Consider the following 17,777-nt stretch of genomic DNA (forward strand, 5'->3'; position numbering starts at 1 on the left):
TTTAATTTAATTTTATTAACATTTTAAAAATTTGTTTTACATACTGACCAGTTTCCTCTCCCTTCTCTCTTCCTGTTCACTGCCCTAACACCCATCTTCTGTTCTTCCCATTCACCCAATCCTCCTCTGTCTCCATTTAGAAAGGGGCAGCCCTCTCATGGGTTTGAACAAAGTATGACACATGAAGTTGAGGAAGGACTGAGATCCTCCAACTGCATCAAGGCTGGTCAAAGTAATCCAGTGTGAAGGGCAGATTCTCAAAAGCCAGCTAAATGTCAGTGTCAGACCCTATTCTCACTGCAAGGAACCTTAGGTACAGACTAAGCTACACAATGTCATACACATGCAGAGTGCCTATGTTGGTCCCATGCAGGTTCCCTGTAAATTCAGAGTTCATCTACTCCCAGGAGCTCAGGTTAACTGTCTTTGTGGGCTCCCTGTCATGACCTTGATCCCCTCCCATATGATAACTCCTCCCTTTCTTTAGGAGGACTCCAGGAGCTCAGCCCAGTGCTTGGCTGTGGATCTTTGCATCTGCTTCCATCAATTACTGGTGATAATTATGTTAGTCATCAATCTTACCACAGTAGATTGCCAGTTCTGGCACCCTCTCTGCTACTGCTATGAATCTTAGTTGGGGATCATCCTTGTGACTTCCTGGGAGTTCCCTTGGCACAGTTTTCTCCCTAACTTTGCCCTTCTTCCTCATCCTCACCATGCTGCCCCCAACAGGCCTCCTAAACCAGCCAGCCCAACTGGTTCCCTGAAGTTCCCATCCCACTATCCCTCACCCAGGACATCTCTTCTATTTCCCTGTTCCCAGGAGATCCATGTATCCCTTCTTGTGTCCTCTTTGATGTCTAGCCTCTCTGGGGCTATGGATTTAAGCTTGTTCTTTTTGGACTCATCAGTAAAAGAATGAAAGCAAAATAAGCAGAGTCACAGCAGTGTGGCCATAGAAATGTGGAGAAAAAGAGGAAGTATTCTTCAGCAGAAGGGGAAGTGAAAAGGAAGTCACAGACAGAGAAGATGAGCTTGTTGAACAGTCTATATTATTCTGATGGGCAACAAATGACTTGCAAAAGGACTGAGCATCTTCTCAATGTACAAAGTGTAAGTTGCTGACACCATGTAAACATAGTGTTGAAAATACGCAAACAAAATACCAATGACAAAGATGGTCATATTCAAGAAAGAGAACGAATATGATAATGAAATGTAATCAAGTCCCAAAATTTAATGTTGAAACCACTAGGGTATATTTGGATGCAACTGTTTTGATGGTGGGAAAAACCATAGACCAACATGTCTGATTGTACATCTTATTATCACAATCTATTTGAATGGGAGTGCAAAGCCAAGGGGAACTGTCATTGAGGGAAATCTGTACAATACTTCTCAGCTGAAAGGAACACTTTTAGCAAGTTGTGTATGTGACAACCCAGATCTAAGTGCATATTTTATGATACCTTTCAATGTACTCATTAATGCAAACTTCTTAGTGAACTTGTTGACTGAAAGTCATAATCAAGATATTAAGAAAATACACTCAAAGGAGCTAAATATATCTGATGATATTAAATTGCCATATATTAGTGTACTTGGGAGAAGGGAATAAATATTTAATGAGAAAATGACAGACAATGTTGATCAGTCTCCACACATAAAGTAGAGAGAATGAACAGTGCTCACAGTAGGGTAATTTTTATTAATAACTCCACTAATTAAATAACCAAAGTGATTAAAGAGTCCATTCTATAGTTTAGGAATTTTGATATTAAAAAGGTAGGTCAAGATCACCATGGTGAAATCTATAGAGACAGCTGAACCAAGCTTGTGAAAATTCATGAACTCTGGACCAACAGCTATGGAGCCTCCATGGGAATGAACTTTGCCCTATGTATGGATGAGACAGATGTGAAGCTTGGGTATCTGAGGGGCCCTTGTTAGCAGGACTAAGATCTTTCCCTGGTGCATGAGCTAGTTTGTGGGAGCCCATTCCCTATAAGGGATTGCCAAGCTCAGCCTTGAAAGCAGGGAGGAGGGGCTTTGTCATGCCCCAACTTAAGTTTTCAGACTTTGCTCTCTCCCCATGGAAGCCTTTACCTGTTGGGAGGAGTGGATGGGGATGTGGGCTGGCAGGAGGCTAGGGGGGCTGGGAGGAGGGTAGGAGAAAGAACATTAATTGAAATATAAAATGAAAATTTTTAAAAGGTATAATTTATTAAAAAAATTCCCACAGTTTTAGAAAAAAAAATGTACCCCTATGCAGTATATTCTTCTTTCATAGATTTAATTAGAACAAACTGTCTGTAAAAGAAAAAAATCACAAGTGATATCAGATGTCTTTTGCAAGAAGAAAAGTTATCCTAAGTTAACTACCAAGGAAGATAATCCTTATCAGATGCAGGGGTAGGATGTGATATAAATAGCCCCTTTTTGAAAGCCACTTTTCATTTTACAGCCAATACCTAAAAATTATGGTACAAGTACACTATCAAACACTACAGACCTGTTGCAATAGTTTTGCTCATATTGAAGAGTAGAGTCCAATTCAGGCCTTTTCATGAGCCATTTGATCTTACCTTTCTCTAATCCATCCAAGCACCTAGCTATTCTTTCACCAGGCAGGCTTTTCTTTTACACACATTCCATAACTGCTCACCTACAGACCAGAAATTGCTTTTAGAGTTCTTATGAACTGATTTTTTTTAAAATCCCAGTAGAAGAACAATAAAGGAAAACTCTTACAGTGAGTAAATAGAGGACAGAAACAAAACAAATGGATGATTTTGAAGTAAGATGCTATCTGGGGTTCAAGGAAATGAAGCTAATCTATCCGGAGGAACATTTAATCTACTCCACTAGAATGTCATTATATTGGAACAGAAGTGGGGGGGTGTAAGCCACATAAAAGAATACCAGATAATGAAAGGGCTAGATAGGTTCATGGCAGTGGTGGCCTCAGGAAGTTTTCAAGTGTCTAGGGTACTAGATTGTCCAATAAGGGGATTTCAGAGACTCGTATTCTTTATAATTTTTCTCTACTTGGAAGGAATTGGATTTGTTTCATAGAAAGTGAAGGAGCATTTTTCTCTTCCATACTGCCATGCCCCCCCATATGAATTAATATAAGAAAGTTATTATAAGTTAAAATAAAATTAATATCAACTAAAAATCTCAATTCAGAAGTTCCTTATGAGCAATAAATGTCAGAAAAGAAAGCCAACTAAAAATAAGTGTTCAAGGCTATATGCCTCATACATCAGAATCATGTTAATGCCATAACCAAAACTTTTAAAATGTTCGTGTTATTATGAGGTAATAAATTTCTTATCTACTCAGACACTTGAAATATACTCTCTATGTCCCCAGGAGACTGACCATATCAATACATTATATATAGTAAACAGAGTACTCATGTTTAAGGAAGTGGACCCATTCCAATACTAGTATTCCCATCTACATACATATCAATTCTTATAATTAACTGATTCAATTTTACTTTTGTACATTTGGCTAGGATAAATTCATTCAGGTAAGACATAGCTATAATTAAGAACAAAGAAAAAAGCAATTAAACAATCAATTGTTAGAATCACCAGATGCTACCAAAGTACATCAGAGTACTAGGGGGGGTTCTAGACACTTTAAGTAACAGCTCTGTGGTTATAGCAAACAAGTGCCACTTCTAAAGATCAACACCTACAGACACATAACAAATGACAGATTTTGGAGTTTAAACATTACTTTCCAATCCTTAAATTGCATCGTGTTACAGAAATAGAATTTCCAAGCCTATCATTTAGTTGTTAGTCTCAACAAGCACTGCCTAGAAGGAAAAGGGAAAAAAATATGGGGAGAGGATTCTAAAGGCCATTGTTATGGTGTGATATTGGAAAAATTCTCACAACAATGCTCTGACCAAATAACCTATCATTGAAAACTCTTAGCAATTTCCAATCCAGAGTCATTTAAATGAGCTGCAGTCCTAAATGTTGGCAGAACTCCTAAAACAGAAGAGGAAAGGTAGAACAAGAGAATGTATAAAATACTAAGCCTGTCCTTCAGTTCAAATGAAAGTCACACAGTTCCCATTTACTGGCTAAGTTAGGGTTAGTAAGAAGTGTGTTCACTGTTAATCATGGGTATAACTATTGCAGTATTTCCTGTCACACATGTCAGCTGTGACTCTCAACTTCTCCTGTTACAAGCCAATTAATTAATGATTCTTATATGTAGACTTTATATATTTAAAGTAGTATATAATGAAAATATGAGAAAACAGCACAAGTCAATAATGCAAAGAAAATAACCCAAGGCTCTAAGATTACATTTCTTCAGAGCAGAAATATGCAGTAGAATGGTTTCACTAACAAGTAATGGCAAATGTTGATTAAGTTTAAGGAAAGTAGTACACTTAAGCACCTCTGATAGAAATATAATATAGTGAATTGATTTTTGAAAAATAATGTATGTTTTAAAAGTTAAATATACAGCACAATATTAAAATATATCCATATAGCATTATAAAAAATTATCACAGCATTGTACACCATATTTTAAAAGTAGGTATATTTCAATACCACTGGCTAAAGAAAGGATGAAGAATATATAATATAACAGAGGAATTCAGGAATATTACCCAGAAATATAGGAATAAACTAACAATATATATTATGCCATGGATAATTCTCTGATGGACTACCCTTAGTTTAAAAATACAACTATAACATATCCCATATTATATTATATTATATTATATTACATTATATTATATTATATTATGTCCAGAACAAATCTACAGAGATATACAATAGATTAGCAGTTTATAGCAATGAAGAAGGAAGTTAAAATAGGGAACAAAGAGTGACAGCTAAGAGATACAAAGGTTCTTTGAAGGATAATGAAAACAACCTATCTGTGCTGGCAGTTTTACAGTTCTGAACACAGTAGGAAACATGCAACTGTAAACTCTATATAAAGAATTGCAGGGTCTGTGGCTAATATATCAAAAGATAAGCCAAGACCATGAGGAAACACTTAGATTAATAGAAATAGGTTAGTATTTAAGACAGAAATAGCCAATAAGAAATGCTAGTAACAGATCAACTCTTTTATATCTAATACCACCCACCCAATACTATGAGAAAGTAGTCCATATTCCCATATCTATTTATTACGACTTCCCTGTATTGTTCTCCCTTAATAAGCAACAACTGTGTAAGTCAAGTAATCATTTTCTAGATTCCTTTTAGTATTCATGTTTTCATGATTTCTCCCATCTGATTTAATTACCAAATAGCAATCTCTATAACTCAAACAACTCACTGAGCTTAATTCTCTCTGAAGTGCTTTAAAAAGGCTTATACACTTGAACCATCTATCCTGTGGGCACATTTTCCTAACTTATCTGATGTCATCATGATCTGCACTCGAATACCTTCATTTCATTATACCACACATGATTCTTATTCTCAATAAGCCTGAATAAATAAAAAAATTAGTAACCAAAAACAGATGGTGAGGAAAGAAGAAATTATTGGCTTACTTTACAATATCTGTTATAATTAGCATATTAAGATGATTAAATTCTACTCCTCACTAAACCCTCAGCTCTATTAAATAAGGAACAGGTACTTAGAAATACTCAAAGGGTGGTAACAAAATAAATGTATGAATTTTGTTTTTGGAATCTATAATTCATTCTGATTGTTTACCCTTTTTATAACAATGTCACCGTAAAGACATTTTATTATATCTGTTATCATCATTGGACTACTTGTTGATTTATGAATGGAATAATACACATTCAGAAAGTATAAGAACACAAATGAAATTTAATGACAGTGATCCAGACATTCGATTACAAAGGATTCAGCATAACACAGTGTACTCAGATAGAAACATATGACACTCTAGAGAAAATGGACCATGCTGACTTATTACATCATAGTAGGAATATTAACTGTCTATTTGATTTCCCATACATATTTGTATCTTAAGAATATGTGAGAAAACACAAACATTAAAAAGACAGTTAAATAAATATACCAGTGAAATATCCTAAATTAAATAACTCCTATAGTTGTGATCTGATATATTATTTTTTCTCATGAATAACTTATCTTAAGATAGATATCTTATAAATATTTATTTGATAAAAATAAAAGTACAAAAGCATTCTATGTATAGGAAACCATAAAATGAAAAAAAAACTATAATTAAAACATGTTCAATAGAGGACATTAAAAAAAAAAAATCACAAGCATTCGATAGATGCTAGCTCATATCAATAGTTCCAAAACTTAATAGGATGAAGTAAGTGGACTTCTGAGAGTTTGGAGCCAGGATCGTCTACAAAGTGAATTCCAGGACAGCCTAGGCTATAGTGTGAGATCCTGTCTCAAAAAACTATTAATAAACAAAGGAGCAAAACAAAAACACTCCTTTCCTATGTGACAGGATTAAAAATAACTATTTAATTAAAATATTTAAGTTTTACATGAAGTGATATATGAATTGCACAGTGAGTTATAATCCTTTAAGTTAACTTGTTTTTAGACCAGCAGCAAATAGCAGCACTGAACTTCATCAAAGTCACTTAGCTTCAAAGACAAAATGTGTGTTTTAAGCTGCATTGTTTATCTCTGAGAAATGGGGCTGCCTACAACTCTCAGAGATTGGTGCTCCAACTAATTATAACCTGAGTTTAGCTAATTAGTCTTCCATATCTTTTCTTTTCAGATAACAACCAGCCACAGTGGGGGTCACCCTTTAAACTTTCTGCATTTGTTTAAGCTTTCTTTCAACTTATATTTTCCAAATCTCACTAGCTTTTAAATATTATAATCTAATAAAAGTGAAAAATGCACTGCCCTTCACCTGGTAGGCAAAGAAAAATCTCAGGGCAAATGGTCAATTTCTGCTTTATATAAAATTATTACAAATGGATGAAGAAGGAAAACAAGAAATATCCTATGTACCTTATTAAGAGAGTGAAGTGGTAATTACTATAATCCTTCTAAATCTCATAGGTGTCTTGGTCAGAGTTCGCTGACTGGTGAGCCCCTGGGCTATGTCCCACTTTTGAGTCTTGTTTGGTTTAATACAGACAAGGTTGAGTTTTATACCATGGAATCTGAAAAGCCAAGGCACTGGTGGCAAGGCACAGCTTCTTCTTTACCTTGACAAGTGATGAACCTTGATTTCATGGATCCTATTCTCTCACTCATTTAATTCATTATACAGGTAATGAATGAAGATTTATTAAAATCCAGGTCATCTGCCATGTTCCACAGCAGTGAATAGCATAATCTTTCAATCATGTGTGCTACGGAGAAATAAATAAAAATACATATAATTTGTACTAAGGGTCACAGCCTTGCTAAAAATACTGAGGGCAATAAGTGATCACTAGGGGTGATCCTGACAGTGGCCTGAATGAACTGAGTAAACTACAGAGAAAGGAATGGGCAGCAAAGACCCATAAGATGTTCTCAGTATGAGGAGCGAGAACTTGCTACAGCTCTGGCTTCAAGAAAAGAGCAGGGAAGACTTGGAAGATCAGCTATGGAGAGCAAGTGAGAACCTGGGGAACCAAGGGAATGAATGAAATACATGCTGATTCTCAAAAGTAAAGAAGTGGAGATTCCATTAGAGAAACATAGAGATTTCAACAGAGAAATGGCTAGGACATGTTAGAAGGAAACTGAAGCAGAGGAAGTGACAGGCCAGTCAGACACCATCAAAAGGTGGTAGAAGATAGCAAGAGGTAGACTGAAGACAAAGCAGTAAGGTTTATTGATGAAAGTTTCCAATGTTAGAAAATGACAGTTTAATAATGACTGAAATTTAGACCAAAACAACCCAAAAATCTGTCTTTAACCAAAGTGGATGACTCCAGATCTTATAAAATTCTCCCAGACAGTAGAGATTAGATAAGATAGATATGGTCATTGATATATAGTGATATGGAGGTAGCAGGGCATTATTTGAAAATAGAAAAAAGGAGAAAAATGCCTGTTTTTTTTTCACTCACTAATATTGCTTACAGCATAAAATATCATCTTGAGAAATAATAGTAGTTCATGGTATTTCTAGCAATGACAGATATATCTAAAATTAATAGCTGAGATTTAATAAAAATACAAGTTGCAAAGCTGACCCATGAATAGTAGGGATTGTACAGTGGTAGCTAGGCAGGGTCATGTAGGTAAAGAGGATGACAGTATCATCTTGATAATATGGTGACTTACATTTAATTGTTTATGTGGAAACATGGGATGCAGGCTCATTTATATACATCCTGCTCCCTTGAAGGGCTTATGCTTCTTGTTACACCAGTCCAGGGAAAGGATTAGAACATTTGTCCATATCTTTGTCCTTGAAGAGGGGTTGTGGTGGAAATGTGTCTCATGGTGGGTCCATGAAATTGTGAATAGTACTAAACTCTGTATATGCCAAATTGTTCTTATGTGTATAAAGCTATGATAAAATTTCATCTCATTTATAAAGATATTTACAGCTTTTCCTGGGGCTATAAAGTTTTCTACCATTATCGTTCTTTCACTCTGGGGAATATATATATATATATATGAGTTAAGTGGTCATAAGCAGCTTAGTATAGCAAATGTTAATATAATGATCAAGACAGCTACTAATGGCTTGTATGTACTTATAGTACATACAATATAGACAATGCTGAACAAAAGGATATTTCATGCCCTACTCTATAAAATATATGACCTAAAATTTAGTATATCTGCTGTTTTGAATGTGAAGAGGGGTAAAAGTGTGAGTCTCCTTATCAGGATTCCCAAATAAATGAGAAGGGCATGTTCCTCTTAGTCTTAATAAATTTGTCACAATCAAACTGAACTGTCCTTCTTAACACATTGAATTCCACATTGTTCAGACATTCATATATTTCTACTGGTGATATCACTATTTAATACAACTGCCTGGAAGAGCTTAGTTCTCGCCAGTGTTCCTTTACATGAAAACAATGAGAAACTGAAAATGAAAGATAAGCCTTGTTCATGCCTGAACTGCACTGCCATTGGAAGTGAATTCAATGTTAATGAATCAAAGCATCTCTAAACAATGCAAATTAATACACTATTTGATGATGACAATGACATGAGGCTTACGTGGAGCTCTTTGGATCAATGGTTCCATATTTGCAGCTTCAGTAGCTATACACTACAAGCTGGGTGATGACCGACCACATGGTTGGCTACATGATGCCAATATACTAACACAAAATGACTCTCTGTCTAGTTACATCCTTGAGGTCCCTGGCAGCAGCAATTATAGCTGCTAGGATACTTTTTCAACCAAAAATAATGAGTTCCATAATTTCATAGGCAGTCAGAAACTCTACTGAAGTACAAATTTGCAACAATAAAGGCAAAAAGTTTTCAGCAAAAATGAGAACCAGAAGTTCAACAAATAACAGAATAGCACTCACAATTATCCTGAGTTTGAAAAGCATCACTATAAAGGAAAAGTGTCTGAATTCTTTATACTTTAAAGTAGTAAGAAACAAATCATATTATCGGAGGAAAATGAATAATTTGAATAGAAAATGTGAACATATGAAAATGACAAGACAGGATGTCTAGACATGAGAAAATACTCACTTGTATTAAATATTTGACATGTGCTTAAAAACAAATTAGGCAGAACTTAGAGAGAAAATAATGAATGGAGTCCAAGTTATGGCTAAGGAGGTGACGACAGATCATGGAGTCACAGAGAAGAAAACAAGAAAAAAGGGAAGAAAGAGGTAAAAGATACCATAAGGATAGTTTGAATGTATTTAAAGGGGAAGCAAAAATGTAATCCCTGTTCAAGAAAAATAGAAAGCATACACTAAAAGTTTCCCCTAGCTTTCATGAGACATGCCTCCTAAGATATATTCTATAAATCATAAAAAAAAGATAGTGTCTCCTCATCTTATTACCACCTGATCTTTTGGCACTCTCTAGATGCTTCATATTCATAACTTCATCTAATTTTGACACGTGACAAGAAAACATCTGCTATCATGGTTTCATTGATAAGGGGCCAAATAAACCACAGGGTTGGTAAGTGGGAGAGAGAGTGTGTGGTGGGGTAAAGCCTACATAGACTTACTTTAGCACCTGGGACTTTAATACTACAAGCAAAGTCTTTTTTATGAATGATGGTTAAAGAAATATACATTTAGATCACTGGGAAAAGGAGATAATCAATTAAATGTTATTGGCCACAGACTAAACTCACTGAAACCATTTTAAAGAGTAAATATTTGTCCTTGTTTATTTTATGTTGCTGTGATAGAATGTCCTGGGGGGAAAAAACAACTAAAGTCAGAAAGGATTTATTTTAGTTCATAGTTTCAGGTTATGATCTAGCATTATGGGAAAGTTAAAAGAGTGTAAACATAAACCAGCTCATCACACTATATCCACAGTCAAGGGAAGAGAGACAATAGATGTACACCTTCTTCAACTTCGTATACTCTTTCTACTCTCATCCATTTCAGTGTCCAAAGACAGGGAATGTTCAGGATCTTGTTCAGGAACTTCCCACACCAATGAACATAACCAAGACTGTGTTTGAAAGACATACCCACAGAACAACTGATCTAGACAACACCTTATTGAGACTCTCTTCCAGATGACTGCAATTGTGTCAGGTTGACAGTTAAAACTACCCATCAGAACATCCTAAGGAAAATTATCACAAAAAGCCAGAAGAAGATGAAAGCAAAGGACATGCAGGATGAAACCCAGAGAATAGGATTTATGTTCAATAACTATAACTCAAAGTAAAATACCTAAGTTTAATTTCTAGCTGTATCTTAGAATATCCCACAAACTGACTCGCTTGCAGTGAAAGAATTATAAAGGCATACTTCTACCAAAAATGACAAAAGAATAAAGGCCACAGTGAATGCTGAAAACAGAAATTATAGGATTAAGTCTTTGATCCACAAAGAGATTACTTTAAATACTATAATAAGAATAGTGAGCCAAAGAGTGGACAGGATCCAATGGATTAGAGAGTAGCAAACATATTGGAGAAAGGAAATTAAGCAAAATCAGAGTAAAGAGAATTTAAACAGCATTTATTCATATACCCTCTAATCTATTCATGTAAGAAAACAAGAGAGCTATATCCCATGCTCAAAGAGGAAATTGGTAAGAAAATAAGGACTACACTTGAGGTCATCGTGTACATTTTTAAGGAGTCCCATGAAGAAGTAGGTGAATTTCTGTGTGCATTTGTGTGTACTGGACACTACAGTCTGTAAGGCCTTTCTCCCACTCAGCTCCCAGAATACTATTGAAGCCCTTGGTCAACGGGAAAGGAAACTGAAGTGTTTTTCTCCCTCAGAAATCTGAGTTTGTGTGAGGGAAGATCAGTTAAAGAAAGAAATCATTCATATATTCAATATGGATATAATCAGTTATAGATATAAAATACCAGAAAAAGAAATTTCAAAGAGAAAATTAAATGATAAGAATGCTGAGCTTTTGGCAACACATGGATTCTATAGAAGGGGTGACCATCAGTTACGTAACAAACAGTAAACACACCAGTTTCCAATAGATAGTTCCACACCCCTAGTTAAAATCAGAGGGGCATAAAACAAAACAAATGCCATAAATATAGGGAAATAACCTCTAGGGAGGCAGAAGGGAAAAAGTGGAGGAGATGAAAGTGGGTAGTGGGTGAACGTAAAGATTTATGAAATTTTCAGAGATTAAATTTAATCAATAAGCAATATAGGCACAGATTTTCTTCCCAAATAGAACTTGAAGTGCAGAAAGAAATCAACTTATTTTCTACAAAATTTACCTAAAATAAAATAATGACATTTTTAAAATGAGGGATTTTGACTGACAAATGAGAAATAAATTTTCGAGCTAAGGAGAAATGTCATAACAGATATTAAATTCTCAACATAAATTTTCAAATGAAGAGTTGGTAATCTACCAAGAAGTATATGTAAATGTCAAAGGGAAATAGATTTGGAAGGTTGGGAAAGCTTGTGAGCAATGATCCTATCTTAGTGGCTCCAGGCATAAGTCATGATACTAACAAAAGTAAGAAAAGGAAAGCATAATATTCTTCCAAACAAAAGACTACTGGATTCAAGTCTGTGGGGGCAATTAGCATATGAGATATAACTTTTCCAAGAACCAAAAACGTTACTATAAAAGTTCAGAAAATCTAACATATACAGAGAATCCTACCAGATTTCTTTGAGAAAAATGGGACACTCTATATAGCATGCCATTAATCAAAGTGGTATCAGATTTCCCAAGAACAGCAACAAAAGTCAGGCAATGAATAGAAGCGGCTTTAATATTCTAGGAAGATGTAAGCCTGCTATGCAAGAAAACCAGTCTATAACGAGTACCCAAACAGCTTTAGGATATGTTGCACGAGAACACTGACAAGGTATCTAATACTGCTCAAGGATATATATATCAACAGGTATTTTTTCAAGCACACCCCTGAAGGAATATAATGTTGTTCATTAAGAAATTTAAATCAGTAAGAAACTTTTAGAAGTACATGCATATGTGGACAAAAAAATATTCCCAGATAGGAAATAAATTTGTTTTAGAACAGTTACCAACTATATAAGCAGTGAGGAAGAATAGGTCCTCAGTAGGTTTTTTTCATCAGGAGGGAAAATGATACTTCAAAGATTTCAATTCCTAAATGATAAGAGTGGCAGGTAACAGATATTTTTCAAACCATTTATACTTCTAATATAAAATTTGTGTTTTTTTAAAACATTCCACCTCACACATGGTAAAAATAAATAAATAAAACATTATAATCAAGAATTATTTAACAGCAAGAAAAAAAAAACAGTCATTAAAATATGTAACTCCTTAAACCTTCAGTGGAGTGAATTAAGAAGTTTTGAAAATACCTCCAATCAACATGAAAAACTACACATTTAAGACAGCAAAAAATAACTAAGACAATGTGTACAATTCACATATTATTTCTCATATTTCTTCTGTCCATATGCATATGTCTGAATACTCCACAATTTCCCAACTACAATCTCCCAAGAAAACTGGCTTTGTGGAACATTAATAACTGTGTCTTAATTTTACTGCCAACAGTATTTTAAAGCACATTAGAAATAAAATGTTGTATTTTACCCATACCAAAGTGGAGCAATAGATATATTTTCACACACTCACTTATCTGTTCTGAGCATAACAGAACTTTCCCACTTACTAAGGGAAATAGAGGGGTAAAACATAAATATATACAATGAAGCCTATATTGGATAGGGAATAGTGTTTGGTGGTGATGCTTACCATGCCTTTACCTTCAGTAAAGACTGTCTGGACTTCTCTGAATCACAGTTACCAGCATTCTGATCATACAAAGGTCCCCATCTTTATGCTTCCTTTCATTTACACATTATACTATATTCTCTTCTCATTTCCAAGTTAAGTTAATCTACTCTAATAATTATTAAATAACTTCTAATTATATTACAAGTAATAATTAATAATAATCCCCTTCATTATCCTCTTTACCAGAATCTATATCTCTATCATATCAATTAAAATAAATGCATTTTGTACTTCATTGCTGCAATGTGTTATGAGGCTTGTGAGCAAGACGGCTGTTTGAATCTGCAAAATGAATCATTCAGGAAAACACTAAAAATATAAAATATCACAAGGTAAAAGAATGTCACTGTATACTCAGACTGATAAGCAGCCAGATGCCAAAATAGGATTAGTGAAAACTTTTAAGGCAATAGAAAGTTGAAGAAAAGTGCCGGGGATCAATCAGCAAGCACTTCCTGAGTTGAGTTTGAGTTCTGAAACATATCCTGATGTGGTACATGCCAACTTTAGAAAAGTAAAGACACTACTTAAAAATAGTCAGGTAAGATAACAAGGGAAGGAAAGAAGAGAAAAAAGGAGGGCCTGGGAATGAAGAAGAGTTGATACATTTAAAGCTGAACAGCAATTTGTTTTGTGATTTGAGGTTTGTCACTTTTTCATCTTTTTTTACTGGGTTGGAAGGATCAAGGGAACTTTATGGTGCTCATATTCATGCTTTGGATATATACTTCCAGAGAGCTATGTAGGAGGTTAAGTTTAGTGTTAATCAGATTTTTTGTTATCTCTTTGGCGACTATCCAAGAGAAATGACAAAAGAAGAAAGGGCTTCTTTGGCTCAAAGTTTCATTATTTTCAGCCCATTAAGGCCAGAAAAGCATGGGGGAAGAGGTGGCTAGAAGAAGAGAAGAGTGTCCAGGAATGCATGGCAGAGGAGTGACCAGGAGTGCATGGTACAGGGGTGGCCAGTGGTGCATGGCAAAGGAGTAGTCAGAAGGCATAGCAATACCCTCTGTGTTTCCTAGATTCTTATTTTCCCCACTTTTATTCCCTCTGGGCAGCTAGCCATAGGATCCTGCTACAGATGTTCAAGATGGGTTTCCCTCTCTTATCATCACTCTCAGTTCTGCCAAATGACCCACATTTTGTTTCTAGTACCCATATTTCAAGGTTCACAGCCACCTGCAACTCTAGTTCTATGATATCTGATGCTCTCTTCTGACTAATGAGCACCTGGAAAACATGGCATATTTGCATACATTCAGACATATACACACTCACATTAAAGAATACATAAATCTTTTTCTAAAAAATGTACATATGAGATGAAAAACAATGAGTTTAACAAAAGAAACATATTAAACAGACTACAATGACAAGAACAAAGTCAAGCATGCTCATTACAAAAAGGAATTCAAAAGAATGAGCCATTTATGAAATGATAAAACAACAATTCCATTACAGCTTATATATGGATGGTGAGCAAATACTACAGGGCTATACAAACTTACACATTCCAATTTCAAAATAATTTCAGTGTAACAGAACTAAAAAGAAACTTTAAACTAAATCAATCATGATATGCATTCTATACCAAACAGACAACTAAAACAAAAGGGAAAAAAGCAGTAAAAAACAGACAAAGATAAAATGAAATGGAGTGTTCTGTGATATTTTGATTGTGCTATGACAAATATAGCTTGCTTGGGGTCAGAAGGCAGAGCTAGCCATTAGCTGACCATTGAGGTTTGGAGGACTGTAGACAAAAAGGAGACCGGAAGTGGTAAGGTGGGGCTAAAAGAAGATCTTGGCCTTTGGGACAGGGGAACAGAAGAGGTAGGAAGCAGCTGGCAGCTGTTTCTCCCTGTTCTCTGATCTTTCAGGTACTTAAACCGATATTTGATTTCTAATTTTTTATTGATAAAAATTAATTAGATTGATATTTCAGTTGAGTGTCTGGTTCCAGCCTTAAATTCTCCATAAAAAGAATTGTTTTAACTATGTGTTGACTCATGGTATAGACATGGTCTTCAATGACAATCTCAAAGTGTTTGTACTGAAGGTCACTGGAGTAGCCACAAGGAAGCACCCATGTCATCAGATAGGTTATTTTCTTCTCTACTCATTGTCTTTCCTATTTTGTTCAAAGTTACTGGATAGTTTTATAATTTACATGGTAAAGAATAATGGCCTCAGTGTTACACATGGACTTCATACTCCCTTCACTTCCTGCTCAGTACAAAACACAGAGTCACTGTTGTATAAGTACAGCTTTAGTTACATTTTTTTCTGTCCCAGAACAGAACTTTGAAAAAAAATACCAAAATAGAACACACATGCACACAGATATGGGAGTCCTAACTAAATTTTTTATTAAATTGGAAATGAGATAGCTAATTTTGGTCGACTATATCTGGAATCTACTAAAATCTAACCATGTGGAAACACCTGTGTGGTATTGTTTTTTTGATTGGTTAAAACAAAACAAAACAAAACAAACAAACAAACAAACAAAAAAAACCCAAGTCTGGGACAGACTTTCTAGATTCAGGCCATACAACATGAAACACAGAAGGAAGCTTCCTTTACATGCTAACCTTGGGTAGTATCAAAGTCTATGTTAAAATCCCAACATAGACCAAAGACAAGCTGAGACATGCATTGTGGACTAAAAACCTACTAAAACCTTTGTGTTGGTATACAGCTGTTTTAGCACTAGCCAGATCATAGCCAATAAGTCATTCTAATAAATACACATACATAATTTACTCTATCAGGTTTGTTTCTCTAGAGAAACATAAATGTCCAAAATTAATGTCCAATTATCCAATCAGTTTTTAAGTTTAAATATTACATAATTTCAAAACTCAAAATGACCACATATATTTATATATGCACTTTAAAATAATGATTTTTTGATAGATTTACAAACATAAACTTACAGGCAAACTGGAGTTTGGCTTCTCTGCTCACTATTGTTCCAAGTGAATTTGTAGCAAAACACTGGTAACTTCCTGTATCCCAGTTTCTGTTGGGGTTAATAACTACGAGATTGCCTCCATTCAATTTGTAACGATGGTCCAGACTTGTATCAATATCACTGCCATTCAGCTGCCATCTGAAAAGAAAATGTCAAGGTTACTTCCCTTCTTACCAGGCCTATGCCTAAATAAATGGCTTAATGCTTCCAAACTCCACTTTAAACAACCAAAGACTGGAATCTCAACACCCATAAGGTTGAGACAGGAGGATTTTCACAGCCTTTAGGCCAGCATAACTACCTAGTAAGACCCCATCTCAAAAACAATGAAAAACAACAAATATGTATTTTTGAGAGGCAAAGAGTAAAGTTTAGTAGAAATTATAACATAACAGCACGTCAGTGTTAAAGGTGGTTGAAGGGTCTCTGAAGAACTGGGACTAATTTAGCCTGTTCACTAGCTCACTGGGGTAAAATATAGGCTGGGTCTACATGGGCAAAGAGGAAGCAAAAAGTTCAGGAATTATCTCAGAAACTGCAGGCCAATATCCTGCTGACAACCAAGTAGGGGGCAGCACATTTCTTTGATTTATCTGTCCTGACTGAGAACATTTAATAAATTAATTGCTAACTGTTCAAGTCTCCATTTCAATCTGTCTGAGTAAAGATCTGTCCTGGGGCATTTGTTCTCCTCATTTCTGATGCCTCCAAAGAGCTATTTACACAACAGTGCTCTGCAGTAAAAAGACCCTAACACCACTTGGGGGACTGAAAAATTGAAGAAATAAACCTCAGGGACATACCCATTAATGTGAAGCAAAAGATATCTTTTTTATATAAGAAAACTAAAAATTATTACCTTTAAATTTTAAACAAATTTCAAAGTTTTTGGCACACTGAAGTAAATTTCTCCATTATAAAGGCACCCATGTGCTATGATAAGGATACATCCATGCACCCACTTGCTAGACAACCAAATTTGATCACAGAAACACTTTAACTATACAGTCTACCATTTTACAATAATGGGCTCAATTGTTCAGCATAGGAATTTTGAGAAAATGGTTAAAATAATGCCTGCTTTTAAAAGGATAATAACAGTTGTTTGAATTGTCAACAATCCTACAACACCTAATAGTCTTTCTTAGGGGTGTCATTCATTTAAATTGTAGGTCATAGTTCCTCAATTACATTATAGAACATGAAGAAAATTTTTCCTAATTTACAATATATATAACTCCCTTACTAACAATTGTAACCCAAAATGGAAGGTAGGTAAATAGTGTAGCAATAAAGGCCCAGCAAAAAGCAAGGTAGGATAACCGTTGAAGATTCTAGCACCTTGATTTCTGGATCATCCTAGAGGGGTCCTGTAATTGAGTGTGACAAAATGTATATTGAAAGGTAAGCAAGTGATG

The 17,777-nt window shown here is 35.1% G+C and overlaps 1 protein-coding gene across 1 annotated transcript in view; it reads right to left on the minus strand.

Moving 5' to 3' along the window:
* The window catches only part of Cntn3 (contactin 3), a 348,226-nt gene that overhangs the window by 208,098 nt on the left and 122,351 nt on the right, over positions 1-17,777 (minus strand). The window contains exon 4 of the mRNA XM_051203480.1: positions 16,322-16,497. Within this exon, the coding sequence (XP_051059437.1) occupies positions 16,322-16,497 (176 nt within the window). The remainder of the gene's footprint in view (positions 1-16,321; positions 16,498-17,777) is intronic.

The sequence above is a fragment of the Phodopus roborovskii genome, unplaced genomic scaffold (assembly GCF_943737965.1).
Source record: "Phodopus roborovskii unplaced genomic scaffold, PHOROB, whole genome shotgun sequence".
Classification (NCBI taxonomy): domain Eukaryota; kingdom Metazoa; phylum Chordata; class Mammalia; order Rodentia; family Cricetidae; genus Phodopus; species Phodopus roborovskii.